The sequence below is a fragment of the Aedes aegypti genome, chromosome 3 (genome assembly GCF_002204515.2).
Source record: "Aedes aegypti strain LVP_AGWG chromosome 3, AaegL5.0 Primary Assembly, whole genome shotgun sequence".
Classification (NCBI taxonomy): domain Eukaryota; kingdom Metazoa; phylum Arthropoda; class Insecta; order Diptera; family Culicidae; genus Aedes; species Aedes aegypti.
The window spans coordinates 106,133,780-106,153,265 of NC_035109.1; the positions used below are offsets into that span (position 1 = coordinate 106,133,780).

The window sequence follows — 19,486 nt, forward strand, 5'->3', positions numbered from 1 at the left end:
ATGGCACGGTTTTGTTTATCTCTATCCTTTTTCGTAATAAGAGCTGTTTTAATTGTATGTGTGTCATGTTCGGCGTAACATAACATAAGCAAGATTGAACTGGTCTTGTTATTTGTGATCGGACATATCTGAAAATGTCATCGTGTCAGACGACATTAATTTCACAGACTGTGTGCTTCTCGATTGTCGTGTGTCGATGTCATGAGTGAGAGGTGAGAGGTAGCGGATGTTTTGACTGCAGATCATGAAAACGAAAAGAACGTCGCGAAAAATGCCGAATGTTTACAGCACTGCGGCCAAAGCCGACAAAGATTAATTCTTATAGAAACGAAATGTTTTAATGATATAAAACAATAAAAACCTTGCACAAAACCAATTTGAATAACCACTCTAAATTTGATAGCAATCCCAACTTGTTTACAAGAAACGGGAAATTGTGTTCTTTTCATCATTTGATTCGTAATGATTTTGCTTCCTCTTACTTCGAGAAAAATAGACCGATATGCCGATAAACAAATTCAAAAATATAATCATTACGGTCGATACCTTTGTATGTAAAATAACAAACGGCTAAAAAAAAAAGAAAAAACGCAGTTCTTAAAATAATGATCATGTGTGTGGCTTATCGGGGAGAAATACACATGATATGGACAAACCATCCATGATTGTGTAATGATTCCCCAATAATATAAGCCATCCATCGATAGAATCTGCTTGATCGCCAAACAGTATTAGGGCGCTTGAAACCTCCTTCCTTTTGGCTGTCTTGGTAGTGTCATTCTCAAAACACACCCAAGCCGTTCCCATAGGGGACGTTAGCCACAAGGAAGTGACGTTTCAAGTAATACTGTTTCATATGGTATGCCCTCTTCAACATCTAATCCAATTTCTCTCGCCGTTCCCTTACGGTACCTATCCATCTAGTATTCATTGCTTTCTTCTCCATGCTCCCTCTTACTTCGAGCAAAATAGACCGATATGCCGATAAGCAAATTCAACAAGGCCAATTTACTTAGCATTGGATTGACCAAAATTGACAATTGATGCGTCATTAGACAGGGTGTCTACTCGTTTACCGAAATGAAATTCCCTGATATTTCCAGGTTTTATAAAAATTATTCCAGGTTCAAGATATACTCTAATTTTATATGTCTAAAACAAATTAATGACTAATTTTAAAGTGTTTTCGATTTAATACAGTGGTTCCTAACCTTTTTGGGACTATGGATAATTTATGGATTTGATATTAAACATCATTAATAGAGATTTTGTTTTAAGTTCTCTCTAGAATTTTAAAAATATACTTACGAAAGCCAGTCTTTGACAGGATAGAAATCACTACAGAGGATCATTGCCTCTATAGAAATCAAATGACAATGAAAACAGGAGTCTACTAAGTATTTTGCTAATGAACATTCCAGGAGGATCTTGATCAAATTATACACAAGTCTAGAGGTGAAATTCTTGGGAAGACTCATATTATTCTGCCAACAATTCTTACATCATTTTCACAGGAATCCGTGTTCAAGATTTTCTCAAAAATCATATTTGCAAAAATTTCATTAAAATGTCTAGAAACATTTATGTATATCTATAGATACACATTTGTCATGTAACTAGTAATTGATGTTTTGAGTAAAGACAACGTAAATATCAAATTCACAGAGAAACATTGAAAATATTTTATCAGTTTCTGTAAATTTTGACTCTAAAAAATTATATTTTACAAAAATATTCGAGGATTGAAATATAATTACGGTGGTTCCGGTGAGAAAAAGGTATGAGGCCTAGGGTAATGTAATTCTGGTTGGTTTTAGTGGGTCTTCCTTGATACGATATCTCCACACTCCCAGAGTAGCCTTTTCAGGGGTCTGGTTGTAGGTTTCCCCCTTGTAAAAATAGAAATATACACAACAATACTGAAAAAAAAAACTCATACATTTGAAATGTCTTAGCGGCCCCCTGAGAATCCATCACGGCCCCCTAGGGGTTCCGCGAACCACCGGTTGAGAAACCCTGATTTAATAGCTATTTATACACTTCTAAACATTATGTAAAGCATGCTGAAAGTATTACAATATGAATATGGCAACAATACCAAAGCTATTCAAATGAATCGTATTTGTCAATGATGATATCTTTTATTTCGTATGTAAAAGCTCTGTGTGTTTTTTTGAACGGAACTTTCAAGTGCATTAGTATGTGTTTTATTGAAAGTATTTTTAGTACAGATTATGTAACATTCATTTCCATCCATCGTTCAGATAACTAAGACAGCTTCATGGGCGCAAAATTAAACTTTATTTGGATATGTGGGCATATTTTACAATAAATACTAAGTTTACCGATGTATTAACAAGTTATCATACAGTTCTGACCTGCGGAAAAGCCAAATTCTTAAAAATATCTCAAATTGAATCGATCGTGTTATTTAACATATTTAAGTAGATATATACCCATCTAAAGTAGATATATACCCGTCTAAATTAACACAAACAATTCGTAAAACTTTTGGATCCCGGATCATTTTTTTATAGTTGAAACACGGATTAGCCCCTGGGTACTCGCGTTCAACCGTATAACATTTAACTGTGGTAATATAAAAAAATGATAAATGTTTGCATTTCATTCGAAAAAATTCTAAATTAATCATGATAGTTACGAAATTTTAAATTTAAAGTTGTTTGAATTCCTGTTTACTTTCCAAAATCGTTTTTTTTTCTTATAATAATTAATTCATATAACTTCATTATTTATATAAAAAAATGTGCATGGAGAATGAGTTTCTTGAAAATATGAAATTTAGAAACCTCTTTCTAGGAAAAAAGAGATTAAAAAATAACCAAAAAGAGACAAAACAGTAATTAAAAAACGAAACCTAACAGGAGCCAGGACAAAATCGTTTGATCAGACCAGACATTTCTCTAAAAATATTTTTAATACTTTAACAGTATATTGTCGATTTCTGTAAGAAATGCCGTCAGCATTCATAAGTTCCCACAGGTGGTAAAATTCAAATGTTATAGCATAGAAAATGCTCGTTTGCTTAGATTTAGTATATTAGCAGTTCTAACTAATGATCCATAATATGAGCCAGGAAAGGATAGTTTACCACGGTTATGGATCACATCCAAAGAATGTAGATTTCTGCCATTTTAAGCATTGGATTAGACATTTTCAGGCAATAGCACTAAGGATAAAATTCATGAAACATCATGGTTCGTAAATTTCAGTTTTTAGCCTACACAAATGGGTGAAAAACTTGGTGTGGAGCGAAAACGTATCATGTCTCAGTTACTACAATGTAGTATCAGAAAAAAAAACTCCAAAAACCATAAAACTTGAGCAGCAACTTATTTAGAGATGAAATATGCTTCCAAATCAGCATAATTATCATGGTTGAATGATCGGTGCAGGGTGTCTCGAAAGTGTTAACTATCTGAAAAGCGCCTTTAGGTTTTATTAATTGATCCATTCCTAATTCCTTTTTCTACTGTCCCTAAAAGGGCATTTTACTCTTATTTCCAGCTCCAACACTGTTATTTTTTGGCAGTAACATGTGACGCATTGTTAACATTCGCCAAATCATGCAATACAAATGCATTTAGTTGAAAATCTCTTGATTTTGCGCACTGACCCGTAATATGTCACAATTTGAAACGTTGAAATGTTCAAGGATTTCCTGAAGCAAATTATGAAGGATCCCCTGTAAGAATCCTAAGAAAAAAAAATGCTGAAAGAATTTCTTGAAGAATTCCTGATAAAATCTCTGGAGAAACCACAAGGATATTTCCTGAAGCTGTTCTCGAGAAAAACGAGAAGAAATTTTGCATCTTAGTTATCTGCATGCAAGATAAGGAAAAAAGAGACTTTAGAGACAATTTTGGTTAAAATAGAGACTTCAGACACCTTCTATAAAAAATAGAGACTTTTTTCGAGACTTGTATAAAAATGGTACCGTAAAATCGGGTGTAAATGATCAGAAGGGTGAAATTGATCATCGTATCACACGATTTTATTTATTCGTAATGGAGCACAAATATCAATGTAAGCTGCAGTAAGTGAACGTTGTTTGTCGTAACTATTGCCGAATTGTGTGTTGTGAAGTTTTGTGCGTTAAAGAATGTTTATTACTGCATTTAGTTGTTTTGCTTTGTTAACATAATAGAAAACAGACTAGAAGAAACGTGAAAATCGATCAATTTCACCCGAAATTACGGTATCTAAAAAGAAACCTGCTATCAGCCCTAGATATGTTAATCCTTGATCGAATAAATTTAGATCATGTTTTGATAAGCTCATGAAATTTCATACTCGAATGGATCCTCACTGAACAACTTATATAGTATTTTGAGAGCGGCGCAGCCGATTTTTTTTCGAATGGAAGAGTTTTCTGGCAATTAATGATAGCTCTGGGTTATGACGTACAAATCCTTTGGCGTGAACATATTATATCATGAAAAACTGCCTCAAAATAATTTCCCTGATTGTGATCAAAATTCCCTGAGAATTCCAGGTTTTTTCCAGGTTGAATCAAATTCCTTGATAATTCCAGGTTTTCTAGGTTTTTCCAGGTAGTAGACACCATGTTAGAACTGTAATCTTATATTCTTTGGAGATCACTTACAAAAATATAGCGCAAAAATCTGTAAACTATTCAAAATCAATGAAACAGTAATTCAAATCACCGTGCAAAAGTTTGTGTTCACCTGAGCCGCACGTAAATCGTTTGTGTCAATAATTCTGCCATTTTTCAACCGATTTTAATAATTTATAGCTTATTTCGTGGGCCTCATGGCCGTGCGGTTAGTGTCGTCAGGCATTTAAGTGCATACACTCTTCGAAAAAAACGTGTAAATTTAAGTCCTGTTGGATGCACATAAAAGAAGCGAGCAAATGGACAGAAATTTAAGTCCGTTCTTAAAATTACATGATGAAAAGGACGCAAAAAAAATACACGCCATGACGTAAAAATAAGCTCTTGATAGATTATTTTTACGGCATGACGTGTAATGATTTTTATGTTTTTGTTGTCCTGTATTTCTCGGATCAGACGCATCCAATGAACAATCTCAACCAAATAGTTACTTTCGTAGTAGAGGATGGCATGTACTTACATTGAGCGGAATTTACGGCGATAACATTTACTTAAAGCTTCTAACATCCGTGATCGCTCTTGAGGGGCGACAGTTCCAATCTCCGATTCGTCATCCCACCCATGCATTCTACCGTGTATTTTCTTACACCGATCGTCGCCTTAACTTATTTTGGTGGGTCTTCCTGCTTCACCCGATTTTAGCAATTAAAATTTAATTCCACTCTTGAAGTATAAGAACACGAAATGTTTTTCAGCACTTGATTATCCGAGTTTTCAATTCCTCGCTAATCCAATTGCACATATTCTTCCACTTTCTGCGTCAAGTCACTAGAACTGCATTCAAATTATTTCCCGTGTCCCAGGTTTTGCTCACTTACTCATAGGTCTGGTGGAGTTCAAATGCACCTTATCGATAATTTTCTTCGGTCGGAGACATAATGGCATTAACTTTGAAACTCAAAAGCAATATCCCAACGCCTTTTACGTGATTAACTAAAAAAATCGCGGACGAACATCTGACTGGTATGTATGTATGTATGTAGGTAGCCACCATCCTTGCTTGAGTCTTGCTCTGCTTGCGGTTCCACTCAACAGTAAGGTCCAATTTCACTACCAACCTGATTTCAACATACTGCTGTATGAAGGGCCAAAAGGGGGGTGGCGGACCCGTAAGCAGAGACACTTACGCGAAACCCGCGGGAAGTAGAGAATCTCCTTCCAACAGTATGATCCAGCAGATTGTGTATTGGAATTTGCAGTACTTGTCGAGCTTTCCACGGGATGGTTTGTTAGAAGAAGGGCGCGTCAAATCGATTACAACTGTTGGAGAGAAAAGTATTAATCGCTAGCGATTAACATTTTTCCTCCTGACTCCGATTGGCACTCCACTTCATTGTCCAGTTGTAACTTCAATGATGCCCTGATGCTCCCTCCCTTCCCAGTATATTGTCAATGGTATATAGTTTAATATGTAATATAATATATAGCATAAAATGTAATATAATATAATGTTATGTAATTTAATGAATCATAATATAATGTAATATAATATAGTATTTATAATCTCCAGACTAAGTATCTTGAAAACGGAGAATGCGGAAATAGTGATAATTCCATATAACAATCCTGTATAAACGAAATTTGTGTCACGTACAGTAACTCCACTTCATTGTCCAGTTATAACTTCAATGATGCTTTGATGCTCCGTCCGCTTTCCAGTTATTGTCAATATAGTATATATGTAAGTGACATAAAGTATTAAAATACTAAATAATTTAATGTGATATAGAAAACATAATGTATTATAATAAAACATAATATAATATTATACAATACGCCAACCCAGTTTCCTGAAAATGACTAAAGCTAGATGTGTACGCTGGATAGGGCTGATAGTAATAATTCCAAATAACAATCTTGTAAAAACGAAGTTCGCGTCTCATTCAGGTATTCCAATTCATTGTAAATTTGCAACTTTAATCTTCCCCTGATGCTCCTTCTTTTCCTAGACTCCGGCTGGCAGTCCACTCCATTGTCCAGCTGCGACTTCAATGATGCCTTGATGTACCCTCCCAATACCCAAACATAAAAATGGGAATGATAGCTGTATATGAAATAGATGAAGATGTTCAATTTAATTTGATTCTTAAATGTAATGAATCCAACCTCATTAAGTAATCTCCAAACTAAGGATGAATTATAATATATATAGTAAAATGATATGCTGAAATATAAAGAGCAGTTATTAAGTTAGTATCTCAGATATGCAGACTCCATGATGCTTCTGGAAGTTAAACAAATTAATTGGGACAATAAACCAAATATATGTGCGCCACAGGTGGTCTGGTAGCTATAAGGAATAAAAATTTTCAAGTAAATTTATTGGAGAAAGGTATTATCTGGATACTTTTGTATTACATATAAAAGCTAAATAACAACGCATTAAAATACCGGAATGATAAACATGAAAAACACAATACCTGCAAAAAAGCAAAACCAAAGCCACAAAAAAATTTTATCTTTTCCATTCAGTAAACAATGTATGCTGAAAAAGATTTATATAAGGTTACGAACCATTCTGGTATTTACAACACGCTGAAGTAGGACATAGCAAACCAGAATAGAAACTGTGCTGAAATCGAAAGTGATTTAATTGAGCTGTGCATTGTAGGAATCCTCTTCCTGAAAATATTCTTAAAATATATTTATCAACTAGTTACTCAAGCTAAAATAGTCAAAAAGTCTCAATAACACAATCATTTAAATGGCCCAGCATACACTCACATGAGTAGAAACTATTGATCCTTTATAGAGAAATAAGCGGAAGTAAAATGGAATGATTTGGCAACAGACCAGCAGTGCTGATTTTGCTCGGCGTCGAGAATAATATTGTAACATGGACATGACTTCCTCATTGCTAAAAAGTGTATTTTGTTTCGTTATAGATCTTTGAGCTACATATCAAAACTAATAAACAATCAAAAAAATCAAAAACTAAAAATCGCATTGACAAAAATTCAAAAAAGTAAAACATATCATTTTTTTGCTTCATGCAAAATTACTTTTACCGAAATAATTTCAAGCGGATTACATTACTCCTCAAGAAAAGTTCAAAACAAACATAACGCATGTTCGTTTGGCTCACACTTTGACAGCTATCGCTGCTCGATTGGCTCACAATTTGACAGAAATGTCAGCTTCCGCGAATCTCTCTTATAAAGGATTTCTAGTAGAAACGATGGGGAAATGCCGCTCCCCCGTTGCAAACCATGCTCGATAGCAACACATCCATGTGCGACTCAGATTTCAGCTTCAAATAGAGCACACAACGATGTACGTTCTTTCGCTAACACTACAAAATAGGTACCACTCTGCACATTGCCAGGTGACCACATCAGTAAATCGCTCTCGTTCTCTCCTTTTCGACTGCTGAAAACAAGGGTGCCAGTACCTATCAATGAGAATATATGGAATATATACCAGAAGACATTAAGTGTGCGTGACATCCGTGTACAGTGCATGCAAATGTTTCACAATACCAAGCAATTCAGCTCCCATCAGAGGTGGTGTAATTTAGTGACGTTAGTTATTTTTGTTTACGAATTTTCACTTTACTAATGCGAATCGAGTGCGCCGTCCATTTGCTGATGATTGACCAAACAAACAATAAAAAAACACAAACAGAAAGAAAATACTTAGCTTTGATCAGCAGTGGTTTCCGCCGTCGCAACACCAATTTTTCCTGCGAACGCTGCCCTACACATTTCCACATCAAAACGTATCATCACCAAACCAAATACACAAAAACAGCCAAATTCAGATGCTACATCAGCCAGCAGCGGAACACTATGTGCGATGTAACTTTTTCTGCAGCTACACATATAAAACAAAACACACATTTCAACAACATTGAAGCATGGCCGATTTCTAGGCAAAGGGCTGGTATTTTAGAATTATTCACTTTTCTTATGTTTAGATCACTTGTACATCAAATTCTTCATCATATTCCGAAAAAAAGCGGACGAACATCTGACTGGTAAGCAAGAAACTAAAAACATTGCATAATGGCTGACTGACACCACCATCGACATCGGCACAAGGGAAAAAACGTGTAAATTTACGTTTCCAAAAACACAAAATTGTTCAACGTCTACATTCTATGGCTTTTATCACCTAAAAATACATTTATGTCCAATTTTTCATATGTAGTCGAGAAAACATCCAGTGAGATGTGATACTGAGTCTAATTTGTACACTCTTAAAAATAATCAATTTTACATGTGATGTAATCATTGTTTTACCTAAATATTTAATGACGTAAATACAAATTAGACTCAGTATCACATCTCACTGGATGTTTTCTCGACTACATATGAAAAATTGGACATAAATGTCTTTTTTGGTGATAAAAGCCATAGAATGTAGACGTTGAACAATTTTGTGTTTTTGGAAACGTAAATTTACACGTTTTTTCCCTTGTGCCGATGTCGATGGTGGTGTCAGTCAGCCATTATGCACTGTTTTTAGTTTCTTGCTTACCAGTCAGATGTTCGTCCGCGATTTTTTTAGTTAATCACGTAAAAGGCGTTGGGATATTGCTTTTGAGTTTCAAAGTTAATGCCATTATGTCTCCGACCGAAGAAAATTATCGATAAGGTGCATTTGAACTCCACCAGACCTATGAGTAAGTGAGCAAAACCTGGGACACGGGAAATAATTTGAATGCAGTTCTAGTGACTTGACGCAGAAAGTGGAAGAATATGTGCAATTGGATTAGCGAGGAATTGAAAACTCGGATAATCAAGTGCTGAAAAACATTTCGTGTTCTTATACTTCAAGAGTGGAATTAAATTTTAATTGCTAAAATCGGGTGAAGCAGGAAGACCCACCAAAATAAGTTCAGGCGACGATCGGTGTAAGAAAATACACGGTAGAATGCATGGGTGGGATGACGAATCGGAGATTGGAACTGTCGCCCCTCAAGAGCGATCACGGATGTTAGAAGCTTTAAGTAAATGTTATCGCCGTAAATTCCGCTCAATGTAAGTACATGCCATCCTCTACTACGAAAGTAACTATTTGGTTGAGATTGTTCATTGGATGCGTCTGATCCGAGAAATACAGGACAACAAAAACATAAAAATCATTACACGTCATGCCGTAAAAATAATCTATCAAGAGCTTATTTTTACGTCATGGCGTGTATTTTTTTTGCGTCCTTTTCATCATGTAATTTTAAGAACGGACTTAAATTTCTGTCCATTTGCTCGCTTCTTTTATGTGCATCCAACAGGACTTAAATTTACACGTTTTTTTCGAAGAGTGTATTTACGTCATTAAATATTTAGGTAAAACAATGATTACATCACATGTAAAATTGATTATTTTTAAGAGTGTAGTGTCATTGGGTGTGGGTTCGATTCCCGCTTCAGCCATTGAAACTTTTCGTCAGGAATGTTTCTCGGCTGTACCACTGGAGCATGCTTGTCCGTTGTCTAGTGTTGAGTTACAGTCTGTGCAGCTAAATGGCTGAAGACGTTGCCCGTGTCTTTTTTACTTTAAATTATGGTTAGTACAAGATCGGTATGAGATTTCATAGAATTTTCGTGTTTTAAGTATGTTCAAGTGAACACACTTTTGCACGATACATCATACTGAGGGGTGAACCCAAACTTTTGCACGATGACTTGAATGACTATTTTAATAATAAAAAAATAGTTTTTAGATATTTCCGCCGAACTTTTGCAAGTGGTACTCAAAGAAAAAAGATTTACGGTTCTAATGACGTACTAATTTGAAATTTTGGTCGATCCAATGCTGGGAAAATTAGACTTATTTTTTAAATGTGTTTAACGAAAAATGTCGGGAGTTTGAGTAAAAATTTAGTTAACAAAATTCAAATAATGTATTTGTGAAAATACCCACGAGCATGAGCATAAGCATGATTGACCACCCGCAGTTGCTACTCCGTTATTGCAAGAACAGCTGTACTTACACAGGGAACCCACAGATGCTACTCAGGATCAGTAGCATCTTCAATGTGTAAGTACTGGTGCTCTCATTATTATAACAAACAATACCGGCGCCGGCTGCGTCCGAATGCAGGTCAATTTGGGAATGGGAGGGAAATGTTGACGTGTTACTTGCTTTATGGAAGCCGAGGAGTCCTCTGTACTTCCACAAGAAAACACTGGGAGTTCAGATATGGGAAAGGATTCGTTTTGGTAAACGATAAAGATATATTTTTAAATGAATACGTGAATATATACACGAATGATCGATACCGATAGTGCGGTTACTATGCGAACCGGACACGATCCGGATTCCGTCGCTCACCCACAAAGGAGCATGCAACAGATTCAACGGATCAAACACTACTGACGCGCCGATTTTTTTTTCCACTCGCACACATTGTTTTCGTTTTTTTCTTCCGAAAAACGCGAATTGGACACAATTGATCCGGATTCCACCGCTCGCCCTCAAAGGAGCATGCAACAGATTCAACGGAACAAACACTCAAAATACCCACGAAGTAAGATTAACTCATCGCCTTTCGAAGGCGCTAAAAAAAGTTTCAATAGGGTCCTAAAGCCCTGTTCCAATTATAGTGCCAAACGCTTAAGTTTAGGCCAAAAATACATGTAACTCAAATTTTTTAATGTTTTTCGTTTGTTTGAGCCAAAAACAAACACATTGTTTATGTTATTTTAGATTTTGTCCCATCCCTTGGCTTAAACTCAAATTTTGGGTGTATTTTGTTTTCCGTGTCCCTTTCGAAATGTCCGAAAGGAACAACCCCAGTGATAAAACTATAATCCCTGTGGTGTTTTCGTCGACAAAGCGAACGTCAAACATGATCAAAATTGTCAAGGTTCATTTATGGGCCCAAGTTTTGAATTGAAGTTTAAAAATCGATTTCTGTTCAGGACTACAGTAAATTGTAATTGTAAAGCGGATCAGCGATTCGAGGTTACACGCAATCACATCAGCGTTTTCTGAACCAACTTCACTGAAGCAAGGCGTGATCGTCTATGTCCCGTTGAACTTCAACAGTCACGTCAACTATGCCAGCGAGGAGCCGAAGAAGGTAGTTAATACTATAGCTAAGATTATGACTAACATTGGAGATCCAAACAGCAGCACAAGGCTTCTTCTATTAGCCTTCTATAGGCTTATTAGCCAGCTGGAACCAGAAATTAGTTTTCTATGGACCACCCTATGTAAACATAGTAAAAAACTCTAAATCGATAAGTTTAAATGTAACAGGTTGTTTTCGATTGAGTTGATGAAGTTGAATAAATTACAACTTTGCCGAAGAACGCATGCCATTTTTTTACAAATAGGAAAGTAAACTATTTTCGTTCTATGAAAGTGTAAACCACCCAAATTTCTAACAACACCAATTAGAAGGCTTAACTAAAATTAGGGTGTTCATTCCGATTCCCGCATTTTCCCGAATGAAAAAAAAAAGAAAATGGATGACAAACAAAATGGTTCTGCGGCTTGATATTTTCCAGACGTTTAATAGAAGGTATAATACAGAATCAACCATGCATAACTTTTTTCGTTCCTCAATATAAAATAGTCAAATGTGAAGGACTTGTTAATTATTAATAAGTTTGTCAAACATTGTGGGTTTACAACAGTTTTAATTTCGAAAGAGTTTTGAACATACAAACATGACCAATTATTTGAAATATCTAAACGATATTTTTTTTAGCAAACTTTGATGAATGTTCTAAACTGAAAGTATTTTTAAGTTAATTTAAGATCAGGTCTTTAGGTTTTTTTAATATATCATTTAAGTTTTCGTCAAAACACCACTTGTAACTTTCGGATTCAACGAAGAAAATGTTTTGCATGGTAAAAATAACCTTCCAGTACTTATTGTCAATCGAGAAGCCGAAACTACAGAACTGCTGTGCATTGAATTTAAATGTATGTGTTAAATAAATTTAGACCACAGTTCCACAAAAAGGTGACGTTTAATAACATGAACAATAAGAATGCCTTGGTTAGGCATGACTCATGGGCAATTTCTGGATAAACTTTTTCTGAATCTAAGAAGAGAAATTTATGATAAAAGCGATATACTGTCAAAAAAATCGTTTTTTTTTCTATACCGGTTCAATTATTTTACATAAATTCAAAAAAAGCTTCTTCTCCATCAAAGAGAATGGAATAAATTTTCATTGATGTTTCAAAGAACTTTCAGGTAAATGTTCAATAATCCCCTGAATTTTCGTTAAAATTTCTGCAAAGATCTCTCCAAGAATCTGCCAGATCTATCGAGCATCTCACAAGGTTCTCTTTTTTGTAATCTAATTCAGAAATTTCCATATAACGATAAACGCCTAGAGGTATGCAATGCCCAATAAATGTTCGTAATTCAATCAATTTTGTTCGATTTATGCTCCATTATCAAAGTAAACCCAAAACAGAAAACCGGATTTCGATTATTTTAAAAATTATATATCCATTCAAAATAAATCTTTTGGCAATCTATCAACTGCAATCGATCGCTAGGATGCCAGTACTTGTTTTAAAAATATAAATCATAATTATTTGAAACAGCAAGCATAAATATTCAAGTTTTCTTCGAAAAAAAAAATATCAAAGTAACCCTGTTTTAAGGTACCCGAGTTTTTCCCGCCATTTCCGAATAGATAGACGATCTGCAATACGAACAATTTTGCAGAACACAATTTTGTCAAAAGTTTCACTCTACAGCTCCAAATGAATCTTTTCGGAGTTAGCCATTGAATCAAAGATTTCTTTCGAATGAATGAATCATGTGTAAGCTACCACACCCAGCTATGGATTTTTGAAACTTACCAGGTCCACATGCCGTTGATGTAGGCGCAGGGATGAAAATGCTCCAACCGTGCTTTATTGCTCTGGCAGATCTTACTCAGCAGGTCGACCCATTCCTTCTCCTCGACACAGTTGGCCGTCTGGACGTATAGCGGTCGTTCCTTGCGGACAATCTAAAATAGAAACGTTTCGTTAGTGAAACTGAAAATGTTGATAAAACTTATCCAAAAGAGATCGAACAGGGAACGGATGTCGATAAAGAAGGGGCCCCTCAAACCAGCCATTGAAACAATGCTGCAACAAAACTATTTGACCCGCATTTGCCCCTCCCAGCGCAGCCGGAAACGCGAACGTTCCAGTCAGTGGATTTCACAGAAACAACGCACGCAAATTGCCGTTAACTATGTTGTGTTACTTTTATTGCTCATAGGAAATTACTCTATGCAGGTATAATGGACGCACGCAATTGTTCCATTGTTCGGAAACATTCGACCAAAGCTCCAGCATAAGTCGTGCTCTATGCTACATCGAGTCGAGAACAACCGCGTTTGAAATGACCTTAATTATGCATTCATGTATCACCATTACCACAACGACGGCTTCTGGGATTAATGATTGTATCATTTGAAGAACAAATAAAACTGACCAATGCACAGTGGCGCATACGTATAGCAGTATTTACGGAAACTTATTTGAGACCTGGATCCAAACTTTTTTAGTTATCGTAATGATCTATTGGATGGAGCATGTGGTGGAGTTGCTATTATCATACATAGCCGTATAAAACAAACTTTTTTCGTCATTTGAAACCAAAGTTTCTGTAACTTTCAGTGGAAACACAGCTTGGTAAATATACTTTCATAGTTGCCTAATTGCCTTTTCAATGCATTGAGCAGCCAATGCATACTTATATTGTCCTTAAGTCGTTTGTTAGGCTGCTATTTGAACATAGTAATGTCAATGAATTCGTAAATTACATTATACTGACGCATCATACACATGGGATCGAAAGCACCATCTCTTAACGATCCCAATGAATGAACGTGACCAACCTAGTGAGCATGTGCTGTGCTAAATGCCGAATGAATGAAATTGCATCCCCCGAAGACCGAATGAACAACAGCACGGCTGCTTCTGCGTCTGCGCTCGACCTCTCCAGCTGCTTCTGAGCGTTAGCTATCTTTATGAATGAAAAAAAAAACAAGCGATGCTCTAGCTCGGTGTGTTGCGAAGCGTGACAATCGAGGAAGTGGTGAAGAGTGCTAGAGCACTCCGTGTCCCTTCTGTCCCCGCCGTCCCGAACCGCCGCGCACAGCCTTGAGTAGTTTTACGTTTTGCAGGAGGAATAGTGGTGGTGTGTGGGGAGTGGGATGTCGATATCTTTGAACGAAAAGCTGTTTTCCCACGCATTTCTTCAATACAGACAGACGTTGCGTTGGATGGGGGTTGAACGTGTGCAATACCAGCTGTACGTGCTGAAAGGAGGGAAGTCGTGTGTGATTTTCCTTTAATGTGGTTTGATTTTTTCAGGCAATTTCAGAGAACTTTCTGAACTATTTATTTCAAGCAATGAAAAATGTGAGAATACTGGAAGTAGATTTATGAATCAATTCACAAATCTAGGTACAGACAAAATGGAGATAATATCCATTATTGGATAGAAATGCACTAAGTGCTAAGCAGAGCAGATGCAGAGCAGATGCAGAGCAGCCATCTTCGACGAGATAACAGCATTTTTCTAATAAAATCCGCTAATAAAATAATCAAAATGAATTTGAAAAAAAAAATCCATAAAATAATCAATTTTGAATTCTAAAAAAATACAGGAAGGTTTCCGAAAAGAATTCTGAGGTGAATTCTGAAAGGATTCTGAAAATAATCCTGAGATGATTCTGAGGAGAATCTTGAGAGGATTCTGATGAGAATTCTTAAAGGATTCTGAGAAGAACCATGAGAGGATTCTGAAGAGGATCCTGAGGATAATCCTGAGAAAATTTTGGAAATAATCCTTAAACGATTATGACGGAAACTCTGAGAGCATACTGAGGAAAATCCTGCGAGGTTTCTGTTGAGAATCCTGAAGGAATTTTAAGGAAAATATTAAAAGGATTCTGAGGAGAATCCTGAGAAAATTCTGAGGAGAATCCAGAGATAATTTTTAAGAGATTACTAAGAGGATTCTGAGAAGAATCTTGAGAGAATTGTGAGGAGAATTCTGGGAGGATTCTGTGGAGAATCCTGGAAAGAATTTGGAAAAGAATGCTGGGAGGGTTCTGAAAAAAATCCTGAGAGAATTCTGAGAAGAATCCTGTGAAGATTCAGATGAGAATCTCGAAAAGATTATGAGGAGAAACCTGAGAGTATTCTGAGGAGAATCCCGAGAGGATTCTGAGGAGAATCCTGAGGTGATTCTAAGGAGAATCCTTAAAGGATTCTGAGGAAAATCCTGAGAGGATTCTGATGAGAATCCTGAGAGGATTCTGAGGGGAATTCAAAGAGGATTCTTAGGAAAATCCTGAGAGGATTCTAAGGAGAATCCTGAAAGAATTCTGAGAAGAATCCTGAGAGGATTCTAAGGAGAGAATTCTGAGGAAAATCCTGAAGGGATTCTGAGGAAAATCGTGAGAGGATTCTGAGGAGAATCCTGAGAGGATTCCGAGGAGAATCCTGAAAGGATTCTGAGGAAAATCCTGAGAGAATTCTGAGGAGAATCCTGAGAGGATTTCGAGAATCCTGAGAAGATTCTGAGGAGAATCCCGAGAGGATTCTGAGGAGAATCCTGAGTGGCTTCTGAGGAGAATCCTGAGAAGATTTTGAGGAGAATTCTGAGATGATTCTGAGGAAAATCCTGAGAGGATTCGGAGGAGAATCTTGAGAGGATTCTGAAGAAAATCCTGACAGGATTTTCAGAACAATCCTGAGCGGATTCTGAGAAAAATCCTTAGACGATTCTGAAGAGAATCCTGAGAGGATTTTGAGGAGAATCCTGAGAAGATTGTGAGAAGAATCCTGAGAGGATTCTGAGGAGAATCCTGAGAAGATTCTGAAGAGAATCCTGAGAGGATTCTGAAGAGAATCCTGAGAGGATTCTGAAGAGAATCCTGAGAGGATTCTGAGGAGCATCCTGAGAGGATTGTGAGGAGCTTCCCTAGAAGATTTTGAGGAGCATCCTGAGAGGATTGTGAGGAGCATCCCTAGAAAATTTTGGGGAGCATCCTTAGAGGATTCTGAGGAGCATCTTGAGAGGATTCTGAAAAGCATTCTGAGAAGACTGTGAGGAGCATCCTGAGAGGATTCTGAAGAGAATCTTGAGAGGATTCTGTGGACAATTCTGAGAGTATTCTGTTGATAATCCTGATAGGATTCTGTGGAGAATTCTGAGACCGTTTTGAAGAAAATTCTGAGAGAATTCTGAGGAGAATCCTGAGAGGATTCTGAGGAGAATCCTGAGAGGATTCTGAGGATAATCCTAAGAGGAATCCGAGGAGAACCCTGAAAGGGTTCTGAAGAGAATACTGGGAGCATTCTGAGGAGAATCTTGAGTGAGAAACCTGAGAGGATTCTGAGGAAAATCCTGAGAGGGTTCTGAGGAAAATCCTGAGAGTAATCAGAGGAAAATCATGAGAGGAACCTGAGGAGAATCCTAAGAGGATTCTTAGGAGAACCCTGAGAAGGTTCTGAGGAGAATACTGGGAGGATTCTCTGGAGAATCTTGAGAGAATTCTGAGCAGAGTACTGGGGAGAATCCAGAAAGGATTCTAAGGAAAATTCTGAGAGGATTCTGAAGAAAATCCTGAAGGGATTCTGACGAAAATTCTGAAAGGATTCAGAGGAGAATCATGAGAGAGTTCTAAGGAAAATTCTGAGGACAATCCTGAAAGGATTCTAACGAAAATTCTGAGACGAAAATCATGAGAGTTTTCTGAGAAGAATCCTGAGAGGTTTGTAAGAAAAATCCAGAGAGGATTCTGAGTAGCATCTTGAGAGGATTCTGAGGAGCATCCTGAGATGACTGTGAGGAACATTCTGAGAGGATTTTGAGGAGAACCTTGAGAGGATGCTGTGGAGAATCCTGTGAGTATTCTGTTGATAACTCTGTTAGGATTCTGTGGAGTATCGTGGGAGAATTGTGTGGAGAATCCTTAGAGGATAATGATTTTGTGGAGAATCATGAGAAGATTTTGAGGAGAATCCTGAGAGGGCTCTAAGGAGAATCCTGAGAGTATTCTGTGGAGAATCCTTAGACGATTCTAAGGAGAATCCTGAGAGGATTCTGTGGAGAATTCTGAGATCGTTCTGAGGAAAATCCAGAGAGGATTCAGAGGAGAATCCAGAGAGGATTCTGAAGAAAATCCGAAGGGGATTCTGAGTAGAATCCTGAGAGAATTCTGAGAGGATTGTGAGAAGCATCCTGACAGGATTCTAAGGAAAATCCTGAGAGGATTCTGGGGAAAATCCTGAAAGGATTCTGAGGAAAATCTTGAGAGGATTCAGAGGAGAATCATGAGACGATTCTGAGGAAAATCCTGAGAGAATTCTGAAAAGAATTCTAAGAGGATTCTGACGAGAATCCTGAGGGGATTATGATTGGAATACTGGAAGCATTTTAGGGAGAATGATGAGAGGATTCTGAGAGGAGTATTGAGAGGATTCTGAGGAGAATGCTGAGTGGATTCTGAGGAAAATCCTGTGAGGATTATGATGTGAATCTTGAGAGGATTATGATATGAATTCTACGAGGATTCTAAGGAAAATCCTGAGAGGATTCTGAGGAGAATCGTAAGAGGACTCTGAGGAGAATCCTGAGAGAATTCTGAAGTGAATCCTGAGAGGATTATGAGGTGAATCCTGAGAGGAATTTGGAAAAGAAACCTGAGAGGATTTTGAGGAGCATCCTGAGAGAATTCTGAGAATTATCCTGAAATGATATTTAGATAAATTTTGAGAGGATTATGTAAACAAACGTGAGAGGATTTTAAAAAGCAATCTGAAAAGAATCCTGAGAAAGCTAAGAAGAATCCAGGAAGGATTCTAAGAAAAATACTAAGTCGACATTGAATTGAGAATGAGTCGAAAGTCAAAATTCGGTAAGACGTTGGGAGTGAATCAAGAGTGAGGTGAAATGACTTGAAATTGAGACTGGGATAAATTGAGATTAAGCCAATGAGTACGTCAGTCGAGACTTATTCTAGAGTGTGTCATAAACGAGTTAAAAGGGATTGAGGTTTTCAATATGAATGCAAGCTACGTAGAAGCTTAGCCTTGTGTTAACATCCGCGGATGTAACGCAAACCTGAGTTAGATTTTCGGTAGAGGTCAAGATCTGTGAAATTGTCATAGTGTCTGCCAAACGATGTACGAATGCAAAAATATGCATAAACATAGCTCTCAGATAATAACAATGGAAATGCATTTTAAAGCAAATTTTGTCCAAGTGTGGAGGTATTGTCAATAAGAAAAATAACGTAATTTAAATCTTCGATATTCAAAATATTTAATGAACCAATATAATAGCACAATTACTAATCAAATATTGAAAACCCTACCGAAAGCTACTTATATTAAACTTATGATGAACAGTTTCATTGTTTGCATTTTTTATCCATTCCTCAACGCTTCAGCAGACTCCTATGACTCAGAAGCGCGCCAGGTTTGGCTGCGCTACTCGGCCAGACAAATTAATAATCATCCATACACCGGAACGGGACGGAATCGCACGCTTGGGCAATCTTGCCTAACTAAACCGCAAGTTCTGAAACAACAAAGAAACCAACCAAGTTCACACCTCACCATCACTCGTCCCAGACGAGTCGTCCGAGAAAGGACCGTCGTCGTCGGTCGCCCCCGTATCGTCTGCGGGATGATTCATCTACGGTCGTCCGGGGAAAGACAGTTCCGTCGAATCGGTAACATGGTTGTCATGCTCGATGATGGTCGCACGGCTATAAAATTCCAATCACATCCTGTGTCTACGTGCGCCTGGTCATAGCTATGTGCACACACGTAAAAGGAGCTCCGTACAGAAATGGCACAAGGTTGTTGACCGCGGTAGCGATAGGCATGGGCGATAAATTT

The 19,486-nt window shown here is 37.2% G+C and overlaps 1 protein-coding gene across 6 annotated transcripts in view; it reads right to left on the reverse strand.

The window, feature by feature from the left end:
* LOC5563620 (GTPase-activating protein) overlaps positions 1-19,486 on the reverse strand; it is a 187,287-nt gene that overhangs the window by 3,020 nt on the left and 164,781 nt on the right. For all 6 annotated transcript variants that reach the window (XM_021853714.1, XM_021853711.1, XM_021853713.1 and 3 more), the window contains one exon: positions 13,433-13,584. In XM_021853714.1, the coding sequence (XP_021709406.1) occupies positions 13,433-13,584 (152 nt within the window). The remainder of the gene's footprint in view (positions 1-13,432; positions 13,585-19,486) is intronic.